Source organism: Lepidochelys olivacea, assembly GCF_965140295.1.
Source record: "Lepidochelys olivacea isolate rLepOli2 genome assembly, chromosome: 9".
NCBI classification, from domain to species: domain Eukaryota; kingdom Metazoa; phylum Chordata; order Testudines; family Cheloniidae; genus Lepidochelys; species Lepidochelys olivacea.
In genome coordinates, this window is record NC_140419.1 from 98,939,420 (window position 1) to 98,959,212 (window position 19,793).

General features: G+C 47.6%; 1 protein-coding gene across 1 annotated transcript in view; it reads right to left on the reverse strand.

The window, feature by feature from the left end:
• Positions 1-14,218, reverse strand: part of HPRT1 (hypoxanthine phosphoribosyltransferase 1) — a 29,397-nt gene extending 15,179 nt beyond the window's left edge. Inside the window, exons 1-3 of the mRNA XM_084638956.1 lie at positions 14,061-14,218; positions 6,849-6,955; positions 5,020-5,203 (exon numbers count right to left, since the gene is read on the reverse strand). Coding sequence (XP_084495082.1) covers positions 5,020-5,203; positions 6,849-6,955; positions 14,061-14,087 — 318 coding nt within the window. The 5' untranslated portion in view covers positions 14,088-14,218. The remainder of the gene's footprint in view (positions 1-5,019; positions 5,204-6,848; positions 6,956-14,060) is intronic.
• Positions 14,219-19,793: the final 5,575 nt, after the last annotated feature.

Here is a 19,793-nt window from a genome sequence, read left to right on the forward strand (position 1 = left end):
TTCAAATATTTTGATAGATTTACTTCATATATTTTAAGGGAAAACAGTAGTTATGCTACCTTGAAAAGCTACATATTTACTGAATAAGAAATCTAGAAATACCAGTCACTGTCTCAGAAACTCCATAACTGACCAGAGACAGAGTTGCCTGACGAGAACAGCCATTTTACTGAAATGGTCCAAAAACGATGCCCAAGATGATGTGGCTTAAGACAGAGGATATTCATCTTAGTATCTGAATGTTTGAGAAAGTGGATAAATTAAACCACAAAAACATATTTAAGTTTGTGAGAGCACTTGAAAGACTTCTATATTCAAAATGCTGAGGTGCATTTCCTGTGTTCACCCCGCGTTAGGCTATTAAGATGATAGTTTCTTCTTGTCAAGTTTTCTTTGACACATTTTTAGTATATTTTATACTTACAATTGTTTATCTTCTATTATAATTATCTTTTCATCTATTCCTATACTAAGGATTTTATAATCCTTCCAAAAAGAAAGATGAAAAATTTTCACTCTTTAGAAAAGGAAGGACGGGGGGAAGATATTATCAGTATTTGTTCCTTTAAAAAAAATGAAAGCATGTACATGTGTGACAATTATTACAAGATTTTTAAATGTCCAAAAGCAAGCTATCTTGCCCACTCATAAATTACACCAGTGCTCTGGCAACTAACGTAGATTTTGGAGTTCACCTTTAGAAAAGAATCTTAGGTGCACCTACAGAAATTCTTCCATTTCAAGATACAAATAGCTCTATTCTTTGCGGTTTCTCTCTTAGCCCCTCGCTCTTCCCTTTTTAAATGTTAGGTCACAAGGAGACTGCTAAGCATCAACCGCTGATTGGAAACTTTCCCTCAGACTGGTATTCTCAGCACATGTACAAGATCAGGGTCTTGATGCAGAAAATACTATGTTGGGGTACATAGCAGCACATAGCCCATCAAACAGGAACATCATTCATCACATATTACGAGGAACTTCTGGCTTACCCCTGCTGAAACATGACAACCAGCAGAGCACACAAGTGTTTTAACAATTTCTCAAAAGCTTTGTCTTTCAATCCAAATATTCCTACATTTTAGAATGCTAAGTACAAATGTGAACCAGCATATAAACCAGTATTCTTCACTATGTATGGACTGAATTTCTAAACAACCTAAGGATAAAAAAGCTAAAGCATTTGAAACACTGGCAGCATTGGTACCTAGTTTCAGACTATAAACCAATTTCCAGTCTTCTCCAGTGTTGAGAACTTTGTTGTTTAATAATTAAACAATGAGTTTTCATTTCACATAAGGACACTATTTGTGACATTAGTAGCAGCAAGGCCCCAGTGATGGACAATGAAATCAGTTTCTACCTTGTTTCAATATTGATTTAACATTCAGTAGAGATTTACTCTTTAAGACTGTCCCCAGACTCCATTCTGGCCACTGCCAAATGATAGCAGTATTTTATATGATGGAGGCCACTAGCTAATGGCTCAGAAATATCTTTAAATAACTTAATTTTAAACAATTTAAAGTATATGTGCTGTAAAATACTTACCATGAACTGTTTTTCAGAACAATGCACTAAGCAGACTGCATTCAGTTTTAAAGCCATTTTAACCTCCAAGATGAAACCCTGACAGTTTTCCTAAAACATTGACTGGTAGTAACGGTAACACCCCTCCCGCTTTTCCTCCCTCCCGCCAAAACATCTTGTGGTTTTGGCTCTTCTTCGCCCCTATACAACTTTTTTTTCACAGTCTGTTAGGAAGGAAGAGTTCTTATTTCTTAAATGCTGCCTTTCCATCCCATGATGGCATGCCAGCTCATTCTGGAAGCATTCATTTGTAAAAACTGTGAAAGCAGAAGTTGCAAGTGAAGTTTAATTGCGATCACATTATGTGCTTCCTGTTCCAACATTCAGTAGCTGTATACTTCTAAACACTGAAACAGTCAATGAGACATATAAGAAAGTGATCTCAAAATTCCAGAATAGTTATACAAGGTTCAGCTGTCTTGCCTAGCTAATCATGGCACTTCTGATTCCTTTTTTCCAGATTGTAAAATATGTATAATGAGGAAGGCTGTGTGGTCTAACAATTGTATCCAAGAACTTGGTGTCAAGAGACCAGGGTTCAACTAGCAACTCTGCACTAGTTTGTTATGTGACCATGGGCAAGTTACAGATCTCATAGGCCTCAGTTTCCCCATCATCAAAATATGGATAGTATTTATTCATTTTGTGTGTTTGAAATCACTGGAAAAAAGCACTTTAAGTCCTGAGTAGTAGCAGTATTAATAACAAAAAGTCTAGTCAGCCAGTTCCATGGATGTCTGTGTTAGGACAATCTTCTCCAGTCCATAGTGTTTTAATCTAAAGAGCCTATCCCTGGATATTAATCACCATCTTACAGTGCTGCAGAAGTAAAATGTTTGTAAATTTTATATTAGCCCTGTACATCAGTGACCAGACTTCTGCACTTATACAGAGCGGGACATCATTTTTTGTATGGTTGCCTGATAACCCCCACCCCATCCCACAAAGAGTCAACACCCCATGAAAGCATTCTGTTTAGAAAGCTTCCCATCCAGGATATACTCTGTACTTCTCTTTCCTTATTCTTTATTACTAAGAAAATCTGCATAAAAATAGGATCTTCATTTATTTAAAATTCCTCTTGATGCTTTTCCCCTCTTAATGTCAAAGGACTGATATAGCAGAATTCCCTAAAATTCTGGAGCGGAATAAGCAGAAGGAACAGAGATACTAAAGAAATTGATGTAAATATGCCCAATAAACTAGGAAAGCGAAATAAAGAAAACACACTATGTAAAACCAACCATCTTTCAACAGATTGTTTTTGCAGAAGCTTTCCAAGTGGTGTCACTGACTCTCGCTTTTTCAACTGCAATCTTGTTTTTTAAACAAACCACAGAAATTTACTGAAACTGTCCCTTGGACTAAGTGTAAAATACAGAGGGTTTGTTGCTGGTTTTTGCTCAGAAGAGCTGAAAATCATTATTTTTTTCTTCTTTTATATGTCCTTCTGTCACTGCATTAGTTCAAGGAAATTAAATTATTATAGGCTGAGTGTGTGTGTACACTCCTGTTGGTGGTAGTGGTGGGAGAGCCAAAATCTTTCCATGGGCACTGGGAGAAAAGCATATAAAAGCAGCTTGTACACTACTTCATTCATTAAGGGGCAGGGTGACAAGGAGGCATATCCCCCACTTTCCCCAGCCATGCCTCTCCTTTGCTTCACTGGCTGTAGCAGTCCACCACACCTCATGTTCAGAGAGGGCATATATCCTGGCTAATGTTCTGGCAGCCCCCTGCATGTGCGCACAAGGTGGTGGAGGGGAGCAGTCGGGGGCCGGGAGGGGGTGGGGGGCGGGAGAAAACACCTTGTGCTCTCTTACCCAACTGTATAACCTCATGGGGCAAATCCAGAATCAAGCACTTAGATCTGGCTTTTTAAAAAATGAGATGTTAACGGATAATGCCACATCAGTGTGCAAGTTCATAAAGTCCTTCCACAGCCAAAACTCCTAATGTTGCAGTTTAATCTCTGGCTTCATGGTCTAATCAAATGAATGAGAAAGTTATGTTTTCAATTTAATAATCTCCATGGGTTTTTTTCTTCTCATTTACTGGAATGGGCTCTCATCCATGATAAATAGTTTGGACTACTAATTGGAATGCAAAGTTCGTTGGACACAGAGCTAACAGAAAAACCTCTTGAAATAATTTATTTTTAAAATGATTTTCAGAGTCTCATCATTTTATGATTTTATTTCTACACCAATTGCAGTCTTGTGGAGTCAATCCAAAAAGCACTTTTTTGATTTATTTTGAAGAAACAAAACCAGCCTTTTGCTAAGTCAGAAAACACCTAGCATTTATGGATATAGATGCCTTCATTAGACCTATGTAGTTTAGTCTTATGCTTTCTAAGGTTTAAACATAACCTTGTGCAGCGCTGCAGTCTCCGTTTTCTAAAAAACTTAAACGCTTAAATGTCAGTACAAAAACAGTCTTAAAAAAAAAAAAAAAAATCAGCTACAGGGTTGAATGCCCTTTCCCAGCAACTGATGGCAAATTAAGACTTATAACCCTAACATTTTTCCAAAGCTAAAAATGCTACTAGTTTTAGTCCTATTGGTTGATTCAGGTAAATAAAAGATGGGCAGGTGATGGTGTGGCTCTCAGTATATTCAGTGCAAATCAATGGATATCAGATGTAAATATTTTTGAAAAAAGAAAAGGAGTACTTGTGGCACCTTAGAGACGAACAAATTTATCTGAGCATAAGCTTTCGTGAGCTATAGCTCACTTCATCAGATGCATTCATGTAGCTCACAAAAGCTTATGCTCAAATAAATTGGTTCGTCTCTAAGGTGCCACAAGTCCTCCTGTTCTTTTTGCAGATACAGACTAACACGGCTGCTCCTCTGAAACCTTTCATTATACAAGGCACTAAATATTTTTGAAGTTTTCAAATATTCCCTATCCAGTTAGTAGGGTCCTAGCCATATACAACTTTCCGTAAATGATGCCATAACTTGAGGGAAGATTATGTTATAACCACGGCTCTGGATTTTGGATAGCAGCGGGGCTGGGGGGGAAGGAAGTTGGATAGCTGGGAGTTACATAAGGAGTCACTTAGCTCTGGAAGGAGATTTTCATGAGTTGGCGTGTTGGAGACAAGGGGGTTGTACATAATGGAACATTTTTAGCAAGATGTGTGAACAAGTAGCCACATGACCTTATTTTTTAACTCTTCTCACCTTCCTTCCTATTTCCCCGCTGTCACCATGTTGCAGTATGTTTAAAGAGACTGAATCTGTAGCTTTAAACACACACACGATACCTAGCACATTTAGGCAATAATAATAATAATAAATTTAAAACTACCTTTGTTTAATAAAAGCCGCGACTAACACAGCTACCCCTCTGATATTTGTTTAATAACTTCAAGTTAATCAATTTTATACAAAGTCATGTTGTGTCAGCAGATATACTTACACAATAGCTCTTCAGCCTGATGAAGTCCACAGTCATAGGGATAGATTTGTCACTATTTCTATTCAGTGCTTTGATATAATCCAGTAAATCAGCAAAAAACTTATAGCCACCCTTCAGTACACAGAGGGCTACAATATGATGTTCCCCCATGCTCTTCATAATGTCTCGTGCCAATCTTTCTGTCCTGTAGAAAGAAAAAAGTTACTTACTACTCTTCTGTTTTGTTTTTTAACTACAGCAGCAGAAGCATTTCGTATTGGCGCCAACAGTGGGGAAAATTGGAAAACATCTTCCTTGCTCCATGTAATACTTGCATACCACTTCACAGCCAATTTTACTGTTTACTGGTCAGCAAGGCTTTTCTCACTTTTCAAGGTTAATGTAACAATAACACTGCCAAACTTCCTCAGTTTCATAGGTTACTATAGCCAACGCAAATCTTAATCAATTACTGGATAGCTGCCAGAGATGTGAAGCACACATTGGGGGTTTTTTGTTTGTTTTGTTTTTTAAGTAAGATAGGTTTGGTTTCTCAGACACAGAGCAGTATAAACTTATTTCCTAATACACCCAGCAGATCCAGCAAGTCCTTGACAAATCAGGAAAGATCAAGACATTACTCAGATTTTAAACTAGTCCTTTATAGCCAGGTTAAAACACTAGAGAGAAAGACTTTACATTAACTCCAAAATGAAAGACAATACAAAGAAACCAGATCACACAAATGATGCCTTCTTTGAAAAATTACTGCTAAAAGTAATGTAATCTTCATTCATAATTTGTCTTCTAATTTGTTTTGGAAAGTGCTCTGTATATTTGCAGCACACCATCCAGCAACACACTTCCTAGGAAAAGACTATAAATTCAGCACTTCATTTAATAAAATATTACTCAAACTACATGTATTTTATCCGGCTTTTATTTCATATTGGAAGCCCATCAGTAATGTTAATGTTAATGCTGGGGACAGATATTAAAAAAACCCAGTCACATCACTGAGAATTCAAAACCACAATGCATACTACAGGTGCATCCCTGCCTTCACTTCAGTCTTTTAAATCAGAAAGATCTTTTCAGAACTACAAACTACTTATTTAAAGATGCCTTTTCTGGTAGTCACTCCATTGAATCTGTACTCATTGAAACAAAATGCTTCATGATTATACTACATCCTTCTCTGATCGGATGCAAGATACAAACTTCATGAGCTCACCATAGATTTTCAGGAAGTACAGAAATGAAGAACTAGTATTTTGCATTTCATAGCAAGGAAGAGAATGGAGAATGTTAAGTTTGCCAACAATACTAATTTGCAAGAAGATCTGAGACAACAAATGTCTTCAATAACTTATGTTCATGCGGTTAGATTAATTTTCTGATGAAATTCAGGAGGCTACAACACTTCCAATTTTCAGTCTAAACTAACGTGATAAACATAATGTGCCTTTTACTTAATTCTTTAGATGGCAAAGGGCCCTAGAACTATTCTGAAGGAGGTCATGTACCACTGTATATTGTATAGGATCTCTTAATAGCTATGCTGTCGTTTTGAAACAGAGTACAACAGCAAATGTGCCAATTCCTAGGGTTTGCCATAAGAAAGTAATTTAAATATTTCTTAGTGCTTGCACGTCTCTCTAGAAAGGGGCATGTGGGTCCCAATTAAAGGTCTTCCATGTGGTCCTGCACTTACACCATCTCCACCACTAGAAATCAAGAGAGCTACAATTCTCTTAACAGCATGCTGACTGTTACGAATAGAAACATTTTAAAAACTATGATTTTCACGTAATCAGTTGCTGCAGTGTATTGTTTGAAGTCAAACTAACCTGTCCATAATAAGTCCATGAGGAATATAGACTTTTTCCAAATCATCTACATAATGTTTAGGTATGCAGAACAAGTCCAGGTCATAACCTTTTTCATGATCACCAATCTAAAAAAGAAATACAGAAGATGAGATTGGGTACAATGCAAAAATCCTTGCAGAGAGAAACATGATCTGGAACCATTCAGGCACTACACTGATCTGGATCATTTTATCCTTCCCTCACTACAAAGATACCAATCATATTGAACACAATGCAATGTATAGGTTAGTAGTTATCATCTACGGTGCATGAGAGTCTCCTCAAATATTGCATGAGCAGTTACTTAATAAATCAAACATCAAACATGGGGAGACATTTATTTAAAATTCTAGCAATGTTCCTCTGGATCAGAGAACAGGAAATTAAACTATACCCTGAGTTGGGTCTCAATTCCCTGCAAACCCAAAATCATATCTTTTTGGAAAAAAATTCTTCATTTCTAACAAGTTCAGTATTTCAACAATATAAGCAACAGATCAAGTACACTTTATAACACGGGCAGCTTCCAAATCCATACACTACCATATCTACACTATGAAATTAGGTCTAATTTATAGAAGTCGGTTTTGTAGAAAGCGTTTTTATACAGTCGATTGTGTGTGTCCCCACACAAATGCTTTAAGTGCATTTAGTCAGCATTTAGTCGGCGGAGTGCATCCACAGTACCGAAGCAGCTGTCAACTTCCAGAGCGTTGCACTGTGGGTAGTTATCCCACAGTTCCCGCAGTCTCCGCTGCCCATTTGCATTCTGGGTAGAAATCCCAATGCCTGATGGGGCAAAAACATTGTCGCGGATGGTTCTGGGTACATATCGTCAGGCACCCCCTTCCCTCCCTCCCTCCGTGAAAGCAATGGCAGACAATCGTCTCGCGCCTTTTTCCCTGGGTTACTCGTGCAGAGGCTATACCATGGCAAGCATGGAGCCCGCTCAGCTCACCATCACCGTATGTCTCCTGGGTGCTGGCAGACATGGTACTGCATTGCTACACAGCAGCAGCTCATTGCCTTTTGGCAGCAGACAGTGCAGTATGACTGGTAGCCACCATCGCCGTACTGTAGGGTGCTCCTTTAGCCAGCCTCGGTGAGGTTGGTCGGGGCGCCTGAGCAAACATGGGAGTGACTCAGCCAGGTCATTTCCCTTTTAAGTTTCATCTCATGGTGATTCAGTCCTGCCAGCAATCCTACTGCACTGTCTTCTGCCAAGCACCCAGGAGATGATGATGGCCAGCAGTCATACTGCACCGTCTGCTGCCAGCAAGATGTACAAAGATAGATGAAGTGGATCAAAACAAGAAATAGACCAGATTTGTTTTGTATTCATTTTCTCCTCCTTTCCTCTATGAAATCAACAGCCTGCTAAACCCAGGGTTTTGAGTTCTTCCTTGAGGGGGCCATTCTGTTTCTCCTTAATGCAAAGCCACCCCCTTTGTTGATTTTAATTCCCTGTAAACCAACCCTGTAAGCCATGTTGTCATTTGCCCCTCCCTCCGTCAGAGCAACGGCAGACAATCGTTTTGCGCCTTTTTTCAGCGCAGACGCCATAGCACTGGGAATATGGTGCCCGCTCAGATCACCGCGGCAATTATGAGCACTATTAACATTGTGCACGTTATCCAGCAGGATATGCAGAACCATAACCTGCAAGAAAAGCAAAACCAGGCGAGGCGGAGGCGACTGCAGCGCAGTGACGAGAGTGATGAGGACATGGACATAGACTTCTCACAAAGTACGGGCCCCTGCAATGTGCACATCACGGTGTCAGTTGGGCAGGTTCATGGCGTGGAACACCAATTCTGGGCCCAGGAAACATGCACAGAGTGGTGGGACTCCATAGTGTTGCGGATCTGGGACAATTCCCAGTGGCTGCGAAACTTTCGCATACGTAAGGGCATTTTCATGGAACTTTGTGACTTGCTTTCCCCTGCCCTGAAGCGCAAGAATACCAAGAGGAGAGCAGCCCTCACAGTTGAGAAGTGAGTGGCGATAGCCCTGTGGAAGCTTGCAAAGCCAGACAGCTACTGGTCAGTCGGGAATCATTTTGGAGTGGGCAAATCGACTGTGGGGGCTGCTGTGATGCAAGTAGCCCACGCAATCAAAGATCTGCTGATATCGAGGGTAGTGACTCTAGGAAATGTGCAGGTCATAGTGGATGGCTTTGCTGCAATGGGATTCCCTAACTGTGGTGGGGCCATAGACAGAACCCATATCCCTATCTTGGCACCAGAGCACCAAGACAGCGAGTACATAAACCACAAGGGGTACTTTCAATGGTGCTGCAAGCACTGGTGGATCACAAGGGACGTTTCACCAACATCAATGTGGGATGGCCGGGAAAGGTACATGGCGCTCGCAACTTCAGGAACTCTGGTCTGTTTCAACAGCTGCAGCAAGGGACTTACTTTCCAGACCAGAAAATAACCGTTGGGGATGTTGAAATGCCTATAGTTATCCTTGGGGACCCAGCCTACCCCTTAATGCCATGGCTCATGAAGCCATACACAGGCAGCCTGGACAGTTGTCAGAAGCTGTTCAACTACAGGCTGAGCAAGTGCAGAATGGTGGTAGAACATGCATTTGGGCATTTAAAAGCGCTGGCGCAGTTTACTGACTCGGTTAGACCTCAGCGAAGCCAATATTCCCATTGTTATTACTGCTTGCTGTGCACTGCACAATATCTGTGAGAGTAAGGGGGAGACGCTTATGGTGGGGTGGGAGGTTGCGGCAAATCGCCAGGCCGCTCATTACGTGCAGCCAGACACCAGGAAGTGCAGCCAGACAGAGGAGGGCATGGTGCGCACCAGAGAAGCTTTGAAAACCAGTTTCAGGAATGGGCAGGCTATGATGTGAAAGTTCTGTTTGTTTCTCCTTGATGAAAACCCCGCTCCCAGGTTTCACTCTACTTTCCTGTAAGCTAACCACCCTCCCCTACCCCCTTCAATCACCACTTGCAGAGGCAATAAAGTCGTTGTTGCTTCACGTTCATGCATTCTTTATTTATTCATCACACAAATAGGGGGATAATTGCCAAGGTAGCCCGGGAGGGGTGGTGGAGGAGGGAAGCACTGGGTGGGGTGGTGGAGGTGGGAAGGACAAGGCCACACAGTACTTTAAAACTCATTGAATGCCAGCCTTCTGTTGCTTGGCAATCCTCTGGGGTGGAGTGGCTGGGTGGCCGGAGGCCCCCGCACCGCGTTCTTGGGCGTCTGGCTGAGGAGGCTTTGGAACTTGGAGAAAAGGGCGGTTGGTTACACAGGGGCTGTAGTGGCGGTCTGTGCTTCAGCTGCCTTTCCTGCAGCTCCACCATACTCTGGAGCATATGAGTTTGATCCTCCAGCAGCCTCAGCATTGACTCCTGCCTTCTTTCAGCAAGCTGACGCCACCTACCATCTTCAGCCTGCCACCTCTCGTCGCGGTCATATTGTGTTTTCCTGCACTCTGAGATTGTCTGCCTCTATGTATTTTGCTGTGCTCTGTCAGTGTGGGAGGACAGCAAGAGGTCAGAGAACATTTCATCATGAGTGCAGTTTTTTTTGCCTTCTAATCTTCGCTAGCCTCTGGGAAGGAGAAACATATGCAGCTGGTGGAGGGGAAAAAAGGGAGAGTGGTAGTTAAAAAGACACATTTTCTAGAACAGTGGGTACACTCTTTCACGGTAAACCTTGCTGTTAACATTACATAGCACATGTGCTTTCATTACAAGGTCACATTTTGCCTCTTATTGAGGGTATGTTGGTTTGGTGTGAGAGATCACTCACGCAGGGCCGGGCAGCAGAATTCAGCTTGCAGGCAGCCATGGTAAACCGCAGTCTTTTGGCTTCTTTAACCTTCATAACGTGGAAATGGCTTCAAACAGCAGCATCCTCATTTCCCATATGAAGTAGCCATTGGGTTGGCCATTAAAAATGGGTTGGCAATTTAAAAGGAGGGGCTGCGGTTTCCAGGTTCATGTGCAGCAGAAACCCAACTAGGCCCGCACCCCCACACACCCCAATTCTCTGAGATGATGGATTCACCCCTCCTCCCACCATGTGACTAACAGCAGGGAAGATTTCTTTTCAGCCACAGGCAAATAACCCAGCAGGAACGGGCACCTCTGAATGTCCACTTACTAAAACCACCCTATTTCAACCAGGTGACCATGAATGATATCATTCTCTTGAGGGTAACAAGAGAGATAAAGAACAGATGTTGTTTGAATGCCAGCAAATACCGGGACCATATGTAGCAAAGCTTTGTTCTGCAATGATTCCCAACTATTTGCTACTGACCTTGTGTGGTAAAGTGTCCTACCATGGAGGACGGAATAAGGCTGCCCTCCCCAGAAACCTTTTGCAAAGGCTTTGGGAGTACATCGAGGAGAGCTTTATGGAGATGTCCCTGAAGGATTTCCACTCCATCCCCAGTCACGTTAACAGACTTTTCCAGTAGCTGTACTGGCCGCGAATGCCAGGGCAAATTAATCATTAAACATGCTTGCTTTTAAACCATGTATAATATTTACAAAGGTACACTCACCAGAGGTCCCTTCTCCGCCTTCAGGGTCCGGGAGCCCGCCTTGAGTGGGTTCAGGGGTTACGGGGTCCAGGTCCAGAGTGATAAACAGATCCTGGCTGTTGGGGAAACCGGTTTCTCCACTTCCTTGCTGTGAGCTATCATCTTCCTCGCCCCCAAAACCCGCTTCCGTGTTGCGTCCCACTCCTTGGACGGAGTCAAAGCACAGCGTTGGGGTAGTGGTAGCTGCACCCCCTAGAATGGCATGCAGCTCATCATAGAAGCGGCATGGCGGGGGCTCTGAACCGGAGCGGCCGTTTGCCTCTCTGGTTTTTTGGTAGGCTTAATTTTGATAGCCTTAATTTTTACACGGCACTGCTGCGGGTCCCTGTTATAGCCTCTGTCCTTCATGTCATTGGAGATTTTTTCAAATATTTTGGCATTTCATCTTTTTGAACAGAGTTCTGCCAGCACGGATTCATCTCCCCATACAGTGATCAGATCCCGTACCTCCCGTTCGGTCCATGCTGGAGCTCTTCGGCAATTCTGGGACTGCATGGTCTCCTGTGGTGATGAGCTCTGCATGGTGACCTATGCAGATGAGCTCGCCACGCTGGCCAAACAGGAAATGAGATTCAAAAGTTTGCGGACCTTGTTCTGTATACCTGGCCAGTGCATCTGAGTTGATAGTGATGTCCAGAGCGGTGACAACTGAGCACTCTGGGATAGCTCCTGGAGGCCAATACTGTCGAATTGCGTCCAAAGTACCCCAAATTCGACCCGGCAAGGCCGATTTCAGCGCTAATCCCCTCGTCGGGGGCGGAGTAAAGAAATCGATTTTAAGAGCCCTTTAAGTAAAAAACGGGCTTCGTCATGTGGACGGGTGCAGGGTGAAATCGAGATAACGCTGCTAAATTCGACCTAAACTCGTAGTGTAGACCAGAAGTCACACCAAATCCAGGACCCAACTTCTAATATATGCAAAACAGGTTTTACAAATATGACTAGTTATGCTTACATAGAGAAAAAGTTTGGCAAGTTTCTAAGGTTCTGCAGGTGCTCAGTGTTTCTCAGGATCAGATCCTAAAGCCCCAATTTAACAAACTGTTTTTCACAGGCAAACTGTTGTATAGTATTGATTAGGATTTGGGATTAGTATATGTATATCATTAGACCAGACATTACATTTAGGTTCAGGATATATCCTTATGACAGCATCAAGATCTGGGCTTTCACAAGTCTCACCCATATGCGTCTTGAAGTTAATACAGTTAATAAAAGTTGAAGGTACAGTTTATTATCTCCTCATTTTTGTTTTCACAATTTAACAACATTATATGTAAAGCATAGGTAGGAGCCTACTGAGGAAATAGAATCCTATTGCTGGTAATTCACCAGTGTATTCATTTGGAGGAGCCATCTTCACTACTGTTATTCCTATGGAATACCCAATATCTTTTCAATGCCAGATGAAGCTGCAAGTTTTTGCTGCGCTACCATCTAAGGATCATTTCACACAGGAATTAGTACAGCTTATAAAAAAGGAGAATTTGTATGACAAACCTGTACACCAGACTCAACATTTAGTTACTGGATTACAGATCTCTGGAAACATTAGTGAGCCTGTCAATTAGTGAGATAACTCTCTTCAAAAACAGGTTTCAGAGTAACAGCCGTATTAGTCTGTATTCGCAAAAAGAAAAGGAGTATTTGTGGCACCTTAGAGTCTCTAAGGTGCCACAAGTACTCCTTTTCTCTTTAAAAAGCTACGGACTTTTCCTAGGGTTCAACCCTTAAATTTTATTTAACAGCTTATCTGACAATCCCTTTTTTTTGTATTTAGAGAAAGAATGGGTCGTTCCTACAAATTTAGCATACAGATTCTTACTGAGATAGCAAATTATGTACAGTTGGGTGGAGAGGAGTGGTCACAACCCCTACGGCTAAGCAGAATTTTAAAGCATGGAACAAAACACAAGCTGCAAAGTACTGTAGTCATTCATGGACACCAGCGGTTGTCTTTTTTTTAAGAATCTGTAATATCCAGAGCAGAAATACATTCCAAATGGACAAGATACTCCTAGAGTCCCTTCAAAATAAAATAATTCATTTCTGACTCTATTATATCATTATAAGTAACACACAACCCTCCAGCACATTATACCAATATATGTTAGTTTCCATATTACAAACAGGGAGGGACACCCGAAATTATTTCATTGTATAATTTGGGAAGGAAAGAAGAGTCTGCCTATGCTCAGGAGGTTACTCTTGTTTTTGGTTTTTTAAGGTCTTTAGCAAAACACCTGTCTGTAATTGAAAACAGGCCATTCCTCATGTCGGTGTAGGTTACCTCCACTTCCGGGGTCCCTTTCCCTCTACTGGCCACAGAGCCTCCCCGACCTCCAGGGTCCCCCCAATCTCTAGGGTCCCCTCACCCAGACACTCTCCATCTCTGGGGTCCCTTTCTCCCCACCGGCCCCAGAGCCCCCCCATCTCTAGGGTCGTTCCCCCTCCCCGACCCTCCCCCCGATTTCCGGGGCACCTCCCCCGGGACACTCTCCATCTCGGGGGCCCCTTTCCGGCCCCAGACACTCTCCATCTCCGGGGCCCCTTTCCCGCCCCAGCTCCGGGCAGGCCCTGGGCGGGCGCGCGGCACGGTGGACCTGCCGGACTCACCACGACGCAGGGGCTGGAGGTCGCCATGGAGCTCGGCTCTGCCGCGCCAGCTGCGGGAGGCCGGGGGCGGGCGCGGGCCGCGTCGCTCGAGGGAGGAGCCCCGGCGCCGCTTCCCGCTTCCTGCCTCCGCCGGCCGGCGGGCCACAGGCGGGAACCGTGCGCCGCCGCGCCGGGTAACGGCCCCCCCCCGGGTCACCCCACCCCCACGCCGGGTAACGGCCCCGCCCCACACACACTGGGGTCACCCCACCCCCACGCCGGGTAACGGACCCCCCACACACACACTGGGGTCACCCCACCCCACCCCCACGCCGGGTGACGGACCCCCCCCCGGGGTCACCCCACCCCCACGCCGGGTAACGGCCCCCCCAGGGTCACACCACGCCCACACCGGGTAACGGCTCCCCGAACACACATACTGGGGTCCCCCACACCGGGTAACGGCTCCCCCCATGGTCATCCCACCCCCATGCCGGGTAATGGTCCCCCACACACACTGGGGTCACCCCACCCCATCCCCAAGCTGGGTAACGGCTCCCCCGGGATCACCCTACCCCCATGCCAGGTAACGGCCACACACACACACACAGTGGGGTCACCCCACCCTAGGTAACGGCCCCCCTGGGGTCACCCCACCCCCACACCGGCTAACGGCCCCCACACACACACTGGGGTCACACCACCCCCACGCCAGGTAATGGTCCCCCCCACTCACACTGGGGTCACCCGACCCCACCCCACTCCTGGTAATGGCCCCCCCATGGTCACCCCACCCCCACGCCGGGTAATGGAACCCCCACTCTGGGGTCACCCCACCCCACGCCGGGTAACGGCCCCCACACACACACTGGGGTCACCCCACTCCTGGTAATGGACCCCCCCGGGTCACCCCACTCCCACGCCGGGTAACAGCCCCCCACACACACCCACACACACTGGGGTCACCCCAGCCCACGCCAGGTAATGGCCCCCACACACATACTGGGATCACCCCACCCCTACGCCAGGTAACGGCCCCCCCTGGGGTCACCCCACCCCGATGCCAGGTAACGGCCCCCTCCACACACTGGGCTTCACCCCACCCCACGCCGGGTAACGGCCCCTCCCCAGGGTCACCCCACCGCCATGCTGGGTAACAGCCCCCACGCACACACCCTGTGGTCACCCCACCCCCACCCCACGCCAGGTAACAGCCCCCCCACACACACACACTGGGGTCACCCCCAGCCCACGCCGGGTAATAGCCCCCACACGCACACTGGGATCACCCCACCCCATGCTGGGTAACAGCCCCCCCCCGGGTCACCCACCCCCACGCCAGGTAACGGCCCCCCCCACACACTGGGGTCACCCCACCCTCACCCTGCACTGGGTAACGGCCCCCCTGGGGTCACCCCACCCTCACGCCGGGTAACGGACCCCCCACACACACCCTGGGGTCACCCCACCCCCACCCCACGCCGGGTAACAGCCCCCCCACACACACACTGGGGTCACCCCACCCTCACCCTGCACTGGGTAATGGCCCCCCCGGGGTCACCCCACCCTCACGCTGGGTAACGGACCCCCCACACACACCCTGGTGTCACCCCACCCCACGCTGGGTAACAGCCCCCACACACACACACTGGGGTCACCCCACCCCCATGCTGGGTAATGGCTCCCCACACACACTGGGGTCACCCCACCCCACGCCGGCTAATGGCCCCCCTGGGGTCACCTGACCCCCCCAAGTAACAGCCCCTCCCCCCACACACACCCTGGAATCACCCCACCCCCACCCCACGCCGGGTAACGGCCCCCCCCACACCCTGGGGTCACCCCACCCCCACCGCACGCCGGGTAACGGCCCCCACACACACACTGGGGTCACCCCACCCCACGCTGGGTAATGGCCCCCCTGGGGTCAACCCCCCGGTAACAGCCCCCCCCCCCCACACACTGGGGTCACTCCACCCCCACCCCACGCCAGGTAACGGCCCCCCCCAGGGTCACCCCACCCCCACCCCAATGCCAGGTAACGGCCCCCACACACACACTGGGGTCACCCCACCCCAATGCCAGGTAATGCCCCCCCAGGGTCACCCCACCCCAACGCCGGGTAATGCCCCCCCCACACACACACACACTGGGGTCACCCCACCCCAACGCCGGGTAATGGCCCCGCCCACACACTAGGGTCAACCCACCCCCACGCCTGGTAATGGTCCCCCCCACACACACTGGGGTCACCACACCCCCACACCGTGTTATGGCCCGCACACATACTGGGGTCACCCCACCCTCACCCCATGCTGGGTAACAGCCTTCCCAGGGTCACCCCACCCCAATGCCGGGTAACGCCCCCACACACACTACGGTAACCCCACCCCCACACCGGGTAACAGCCCTTCCCCCGGAGAGGTTACCCCCCTCATGCCGGGTAATGGCCCCCCCCCAGGGGTCATCTCACCCCCACACCGTGTAATGCCACACACACACACAGGGGTCACCTCACCCCGGGTAATGCCCTCCTGCCGCACACACACGGGTCACCCCACTCCCCACCCCACGCCAGGTATTGCCGCCCTCCCACATGCACACGGGGTCACCCCATACCAGGTAATGCCCCCCCACACATGGGTCACCCTCCCCCCAGCCCGGATAATGCCCCCCACACACACACAGAGGGCACCCCACTCCACGCTGGTAATGGCCCACACACACACAGGGGTCACCACACCCTGGGTATTTGGTAATGTCCTCCCCAACTTACACACAGGGGTCACCCCACCCCATGCTGGGTAATGCTCCCCCCAGGGGTCACCCCACCCCGGGGAATGGCCCTACACACACAAAGAGGGGTCACCCCACTCCTCTCTGGGTGATGCCCCCCACACACAGGGGTTACCACACCCCCACACTGGGCAACGGTCTCCCACACGGAGGGGTCACCCCACTCCCACCCTAAGTAATGGCCCCCACATGGAGGGGTCATCTCACTCCACCTCGGGATGGTCCCCACATACACACGCACAGGGGTCACCCCACCCCACGCTGGGTAGCAGCCCCCCACACGGAGGGGTCACCCCACTCCAACCCCTGATAATGGCCCCCCACACAGAGGGCTAGCCCCACCGGGTAATGGCCACCCACGGGGGGCACCCCCACACCCACCAGATAATGGCCCCCCACATGAAGGGCACACCCCTACTTCTACACTGAGTAATGACCTCCAACATGGAGAGGTCACCCCACCCCCCCACTGGGTAATGGCTCCACACACACATGGAGGGGCAGTCCACCCCCAAGCTGGGTAATGCTCCCCTCATACAATGCCCCCCCAGAGAGGCACACCCCCACACCAGGTAATCCCCCCCCAGAGGGGTTACACACTCCACTGACGCTATGGGATGTACCTCACATGCACATTACACATGTGCAGGGGGAGACTTCCACTAGTGTTAGCAATGCTGGGAGCCCTAACATAGGCTACTAGCTGCGGACACTGGTTTAGTCACTGGTGAGTAGCCCAGCTTGGAGCAGCGTTATATGCCACAAAAATGGTGATGGCAGCCAGCAGCCGAACTGCACTGGAAGACCTCCCACTGTTGCTAACACCCTAATGTAGACACAATCATATATTTTTCACATCTTTCCTTGTTTACGTTAAAGGTTTGTATCTGTGCAGCTACACTTACTATTGGCCACCAATGGCTGAATTGGGCCTAATTCCTAGCGTAGAAAAGGCATTGGTTCACATCTTCAAGGTTATTTTCACAACCAGGAGAGCAAGACAGATAGGGCTTTTTATTTTATAATAAACATGTACGTTCTGGAACACAATTTTGTAGCAAAGGACAAATTCTGTGGCTGCAGAACGTAAGTAGGGTCCTACCAAATTCATGGCCATGAAAAATGCATCACGGACCGTGAAATCTGATCTTCCCCCGTGAAATCTGTATAGTATAAGTTAAAAGCACACAAAAGACCAGATTTCACGGGGGAAACCAGCATTTCTCAAATTGGGGATCCTGACCCAAAAGGGAGTTGCGGGGGAGGGGGGGGTGTTGCAAGGTTATTTTAGGGGGTCACTGTATTGCCACCCTTACTTCTGCGCTGCCTTCAGAGCCGGAGCAGCTGTTGGCCAGGTGCTCAGCTTTGAAGGCAGCGCCCTGCCAGCAGCAGCCTAGGTGTAAGCCTGACAACGCCTACCATGTAATCCTTGCTTCTGCGCTGCTGCCTTCAGAGCTGGGCGGCCGGAGAGTGGCGGCTGCTGACTGAGGACCCAGCTCTGCAGGCAGCAGCACAGAAGATTTTTTGGAAAATCTAGGGGACAATTTCCTGGTGCAAGTGCTGGAGGAACCAACTAGGGGCAGAGCTCTTCTTGACTTGCTGCTCACAAACCGGGAAGAATTAGTAGGGGAAGCAAAAGTGGATGGGAACCTGGGAGGCAGTGACCATGAAATGGTCGAGTTCAGGATCCTAACATAAGGAAGAAAGGAGAGCAGCAGAATACAGACCCTGGACTTCAGAAAAGCAGACTTTGACTCCCTCAGGGAACTGATGGGCAGGATCCCCTGGGAGAATAACATGATGGGGAAAGGAGTCCAGGAGAGCTGGCTGTATTTTAAAGAATCCTTATTGAGGTTACAGGGACAAACCATCCCGATGTGTAGAAAGAATAATAAATATGGCAGGCGACGAGCTTGGCTTCACAGTGAAATCCTTGCTGCTCTTAAATACAAAAAAGAAGCTTACAAGAAGTGGAAGATTGGACAAATGACCAGGGATGAGTATAAAAATATTGCTCGGGCTTGCAGGAGTGAAATCAGGAAGGCCAAATCACACCTGGAGTTGCAGCTAGCAAGAGATGTTAAGAGTAACAAGAAGGGTTTCTTCAGGTATGTTAGCTACAAGAAAAAAGTCAAGGAAAGTGTGGGCCCCTTACTGAATGAGGGAGGCAACCTCGTGACAGAGGATGTGGAAAAAGCTAATGTACTCAATGCTTTTTTTGCCTCTGTCTTCACGAACAAGGTCAGCTCCCAGACTACTGCACTGGGCAGCACAGCATGGGGAGGAGGTGACCAGCCCTCTGTGGAGAAAGAAGTGGTTCGGGACTATTTAGAAAAGCTGGATGAGCACAAGTCCATGGGGCCGGATGCATTGCATCCGAGAGTGCTAAAGGAGTTGGCGGATGTGATTGCAGAGCCATTGGCCATTATCTTTGAAAACTCATGGTGATCGGGGGAGGTCCCAGATGACTGGAAAAAGGCTAATGTAGTGCCCATCTTTAAAAAAGGGAAGAAGGAGGATCCTGGGAACTACAGGCCAGTCAGCCTCACCTCGGTCCCTGGAAAAATCATGGAGCAGGTCCTCAAGGAATCAATTCTGAAGCACTTGCATGAGAGGAAAGTGATCAGGAACAGTCAGCATGGATTCACCAAGGGCAAGTCATGCCTGACTAATCTAATTGCCTTCTATGACGAGATAACTGGCTCTGTGGATGAAGGGAAAGCAGTGGACGTGTTGTTCCTTGACTTTAGCAAAGCTTTTGACACGGTCTCCCACAGTATTCTTGCCAGCAAGTTAAAGAAGTATGGGCTGGATGAATGGACTATAAGGTGGATAGAAAGCTGGCTAGATTGTTGGGCTCAACGGGTAGTGATCAATGGCTCCATGTCTAGTTGGCAGCTGGTATCAAGTGGAGTGCCCCAGGGGTTGGTCCTGGGGCCGGTTTTGTTCAATATCTTC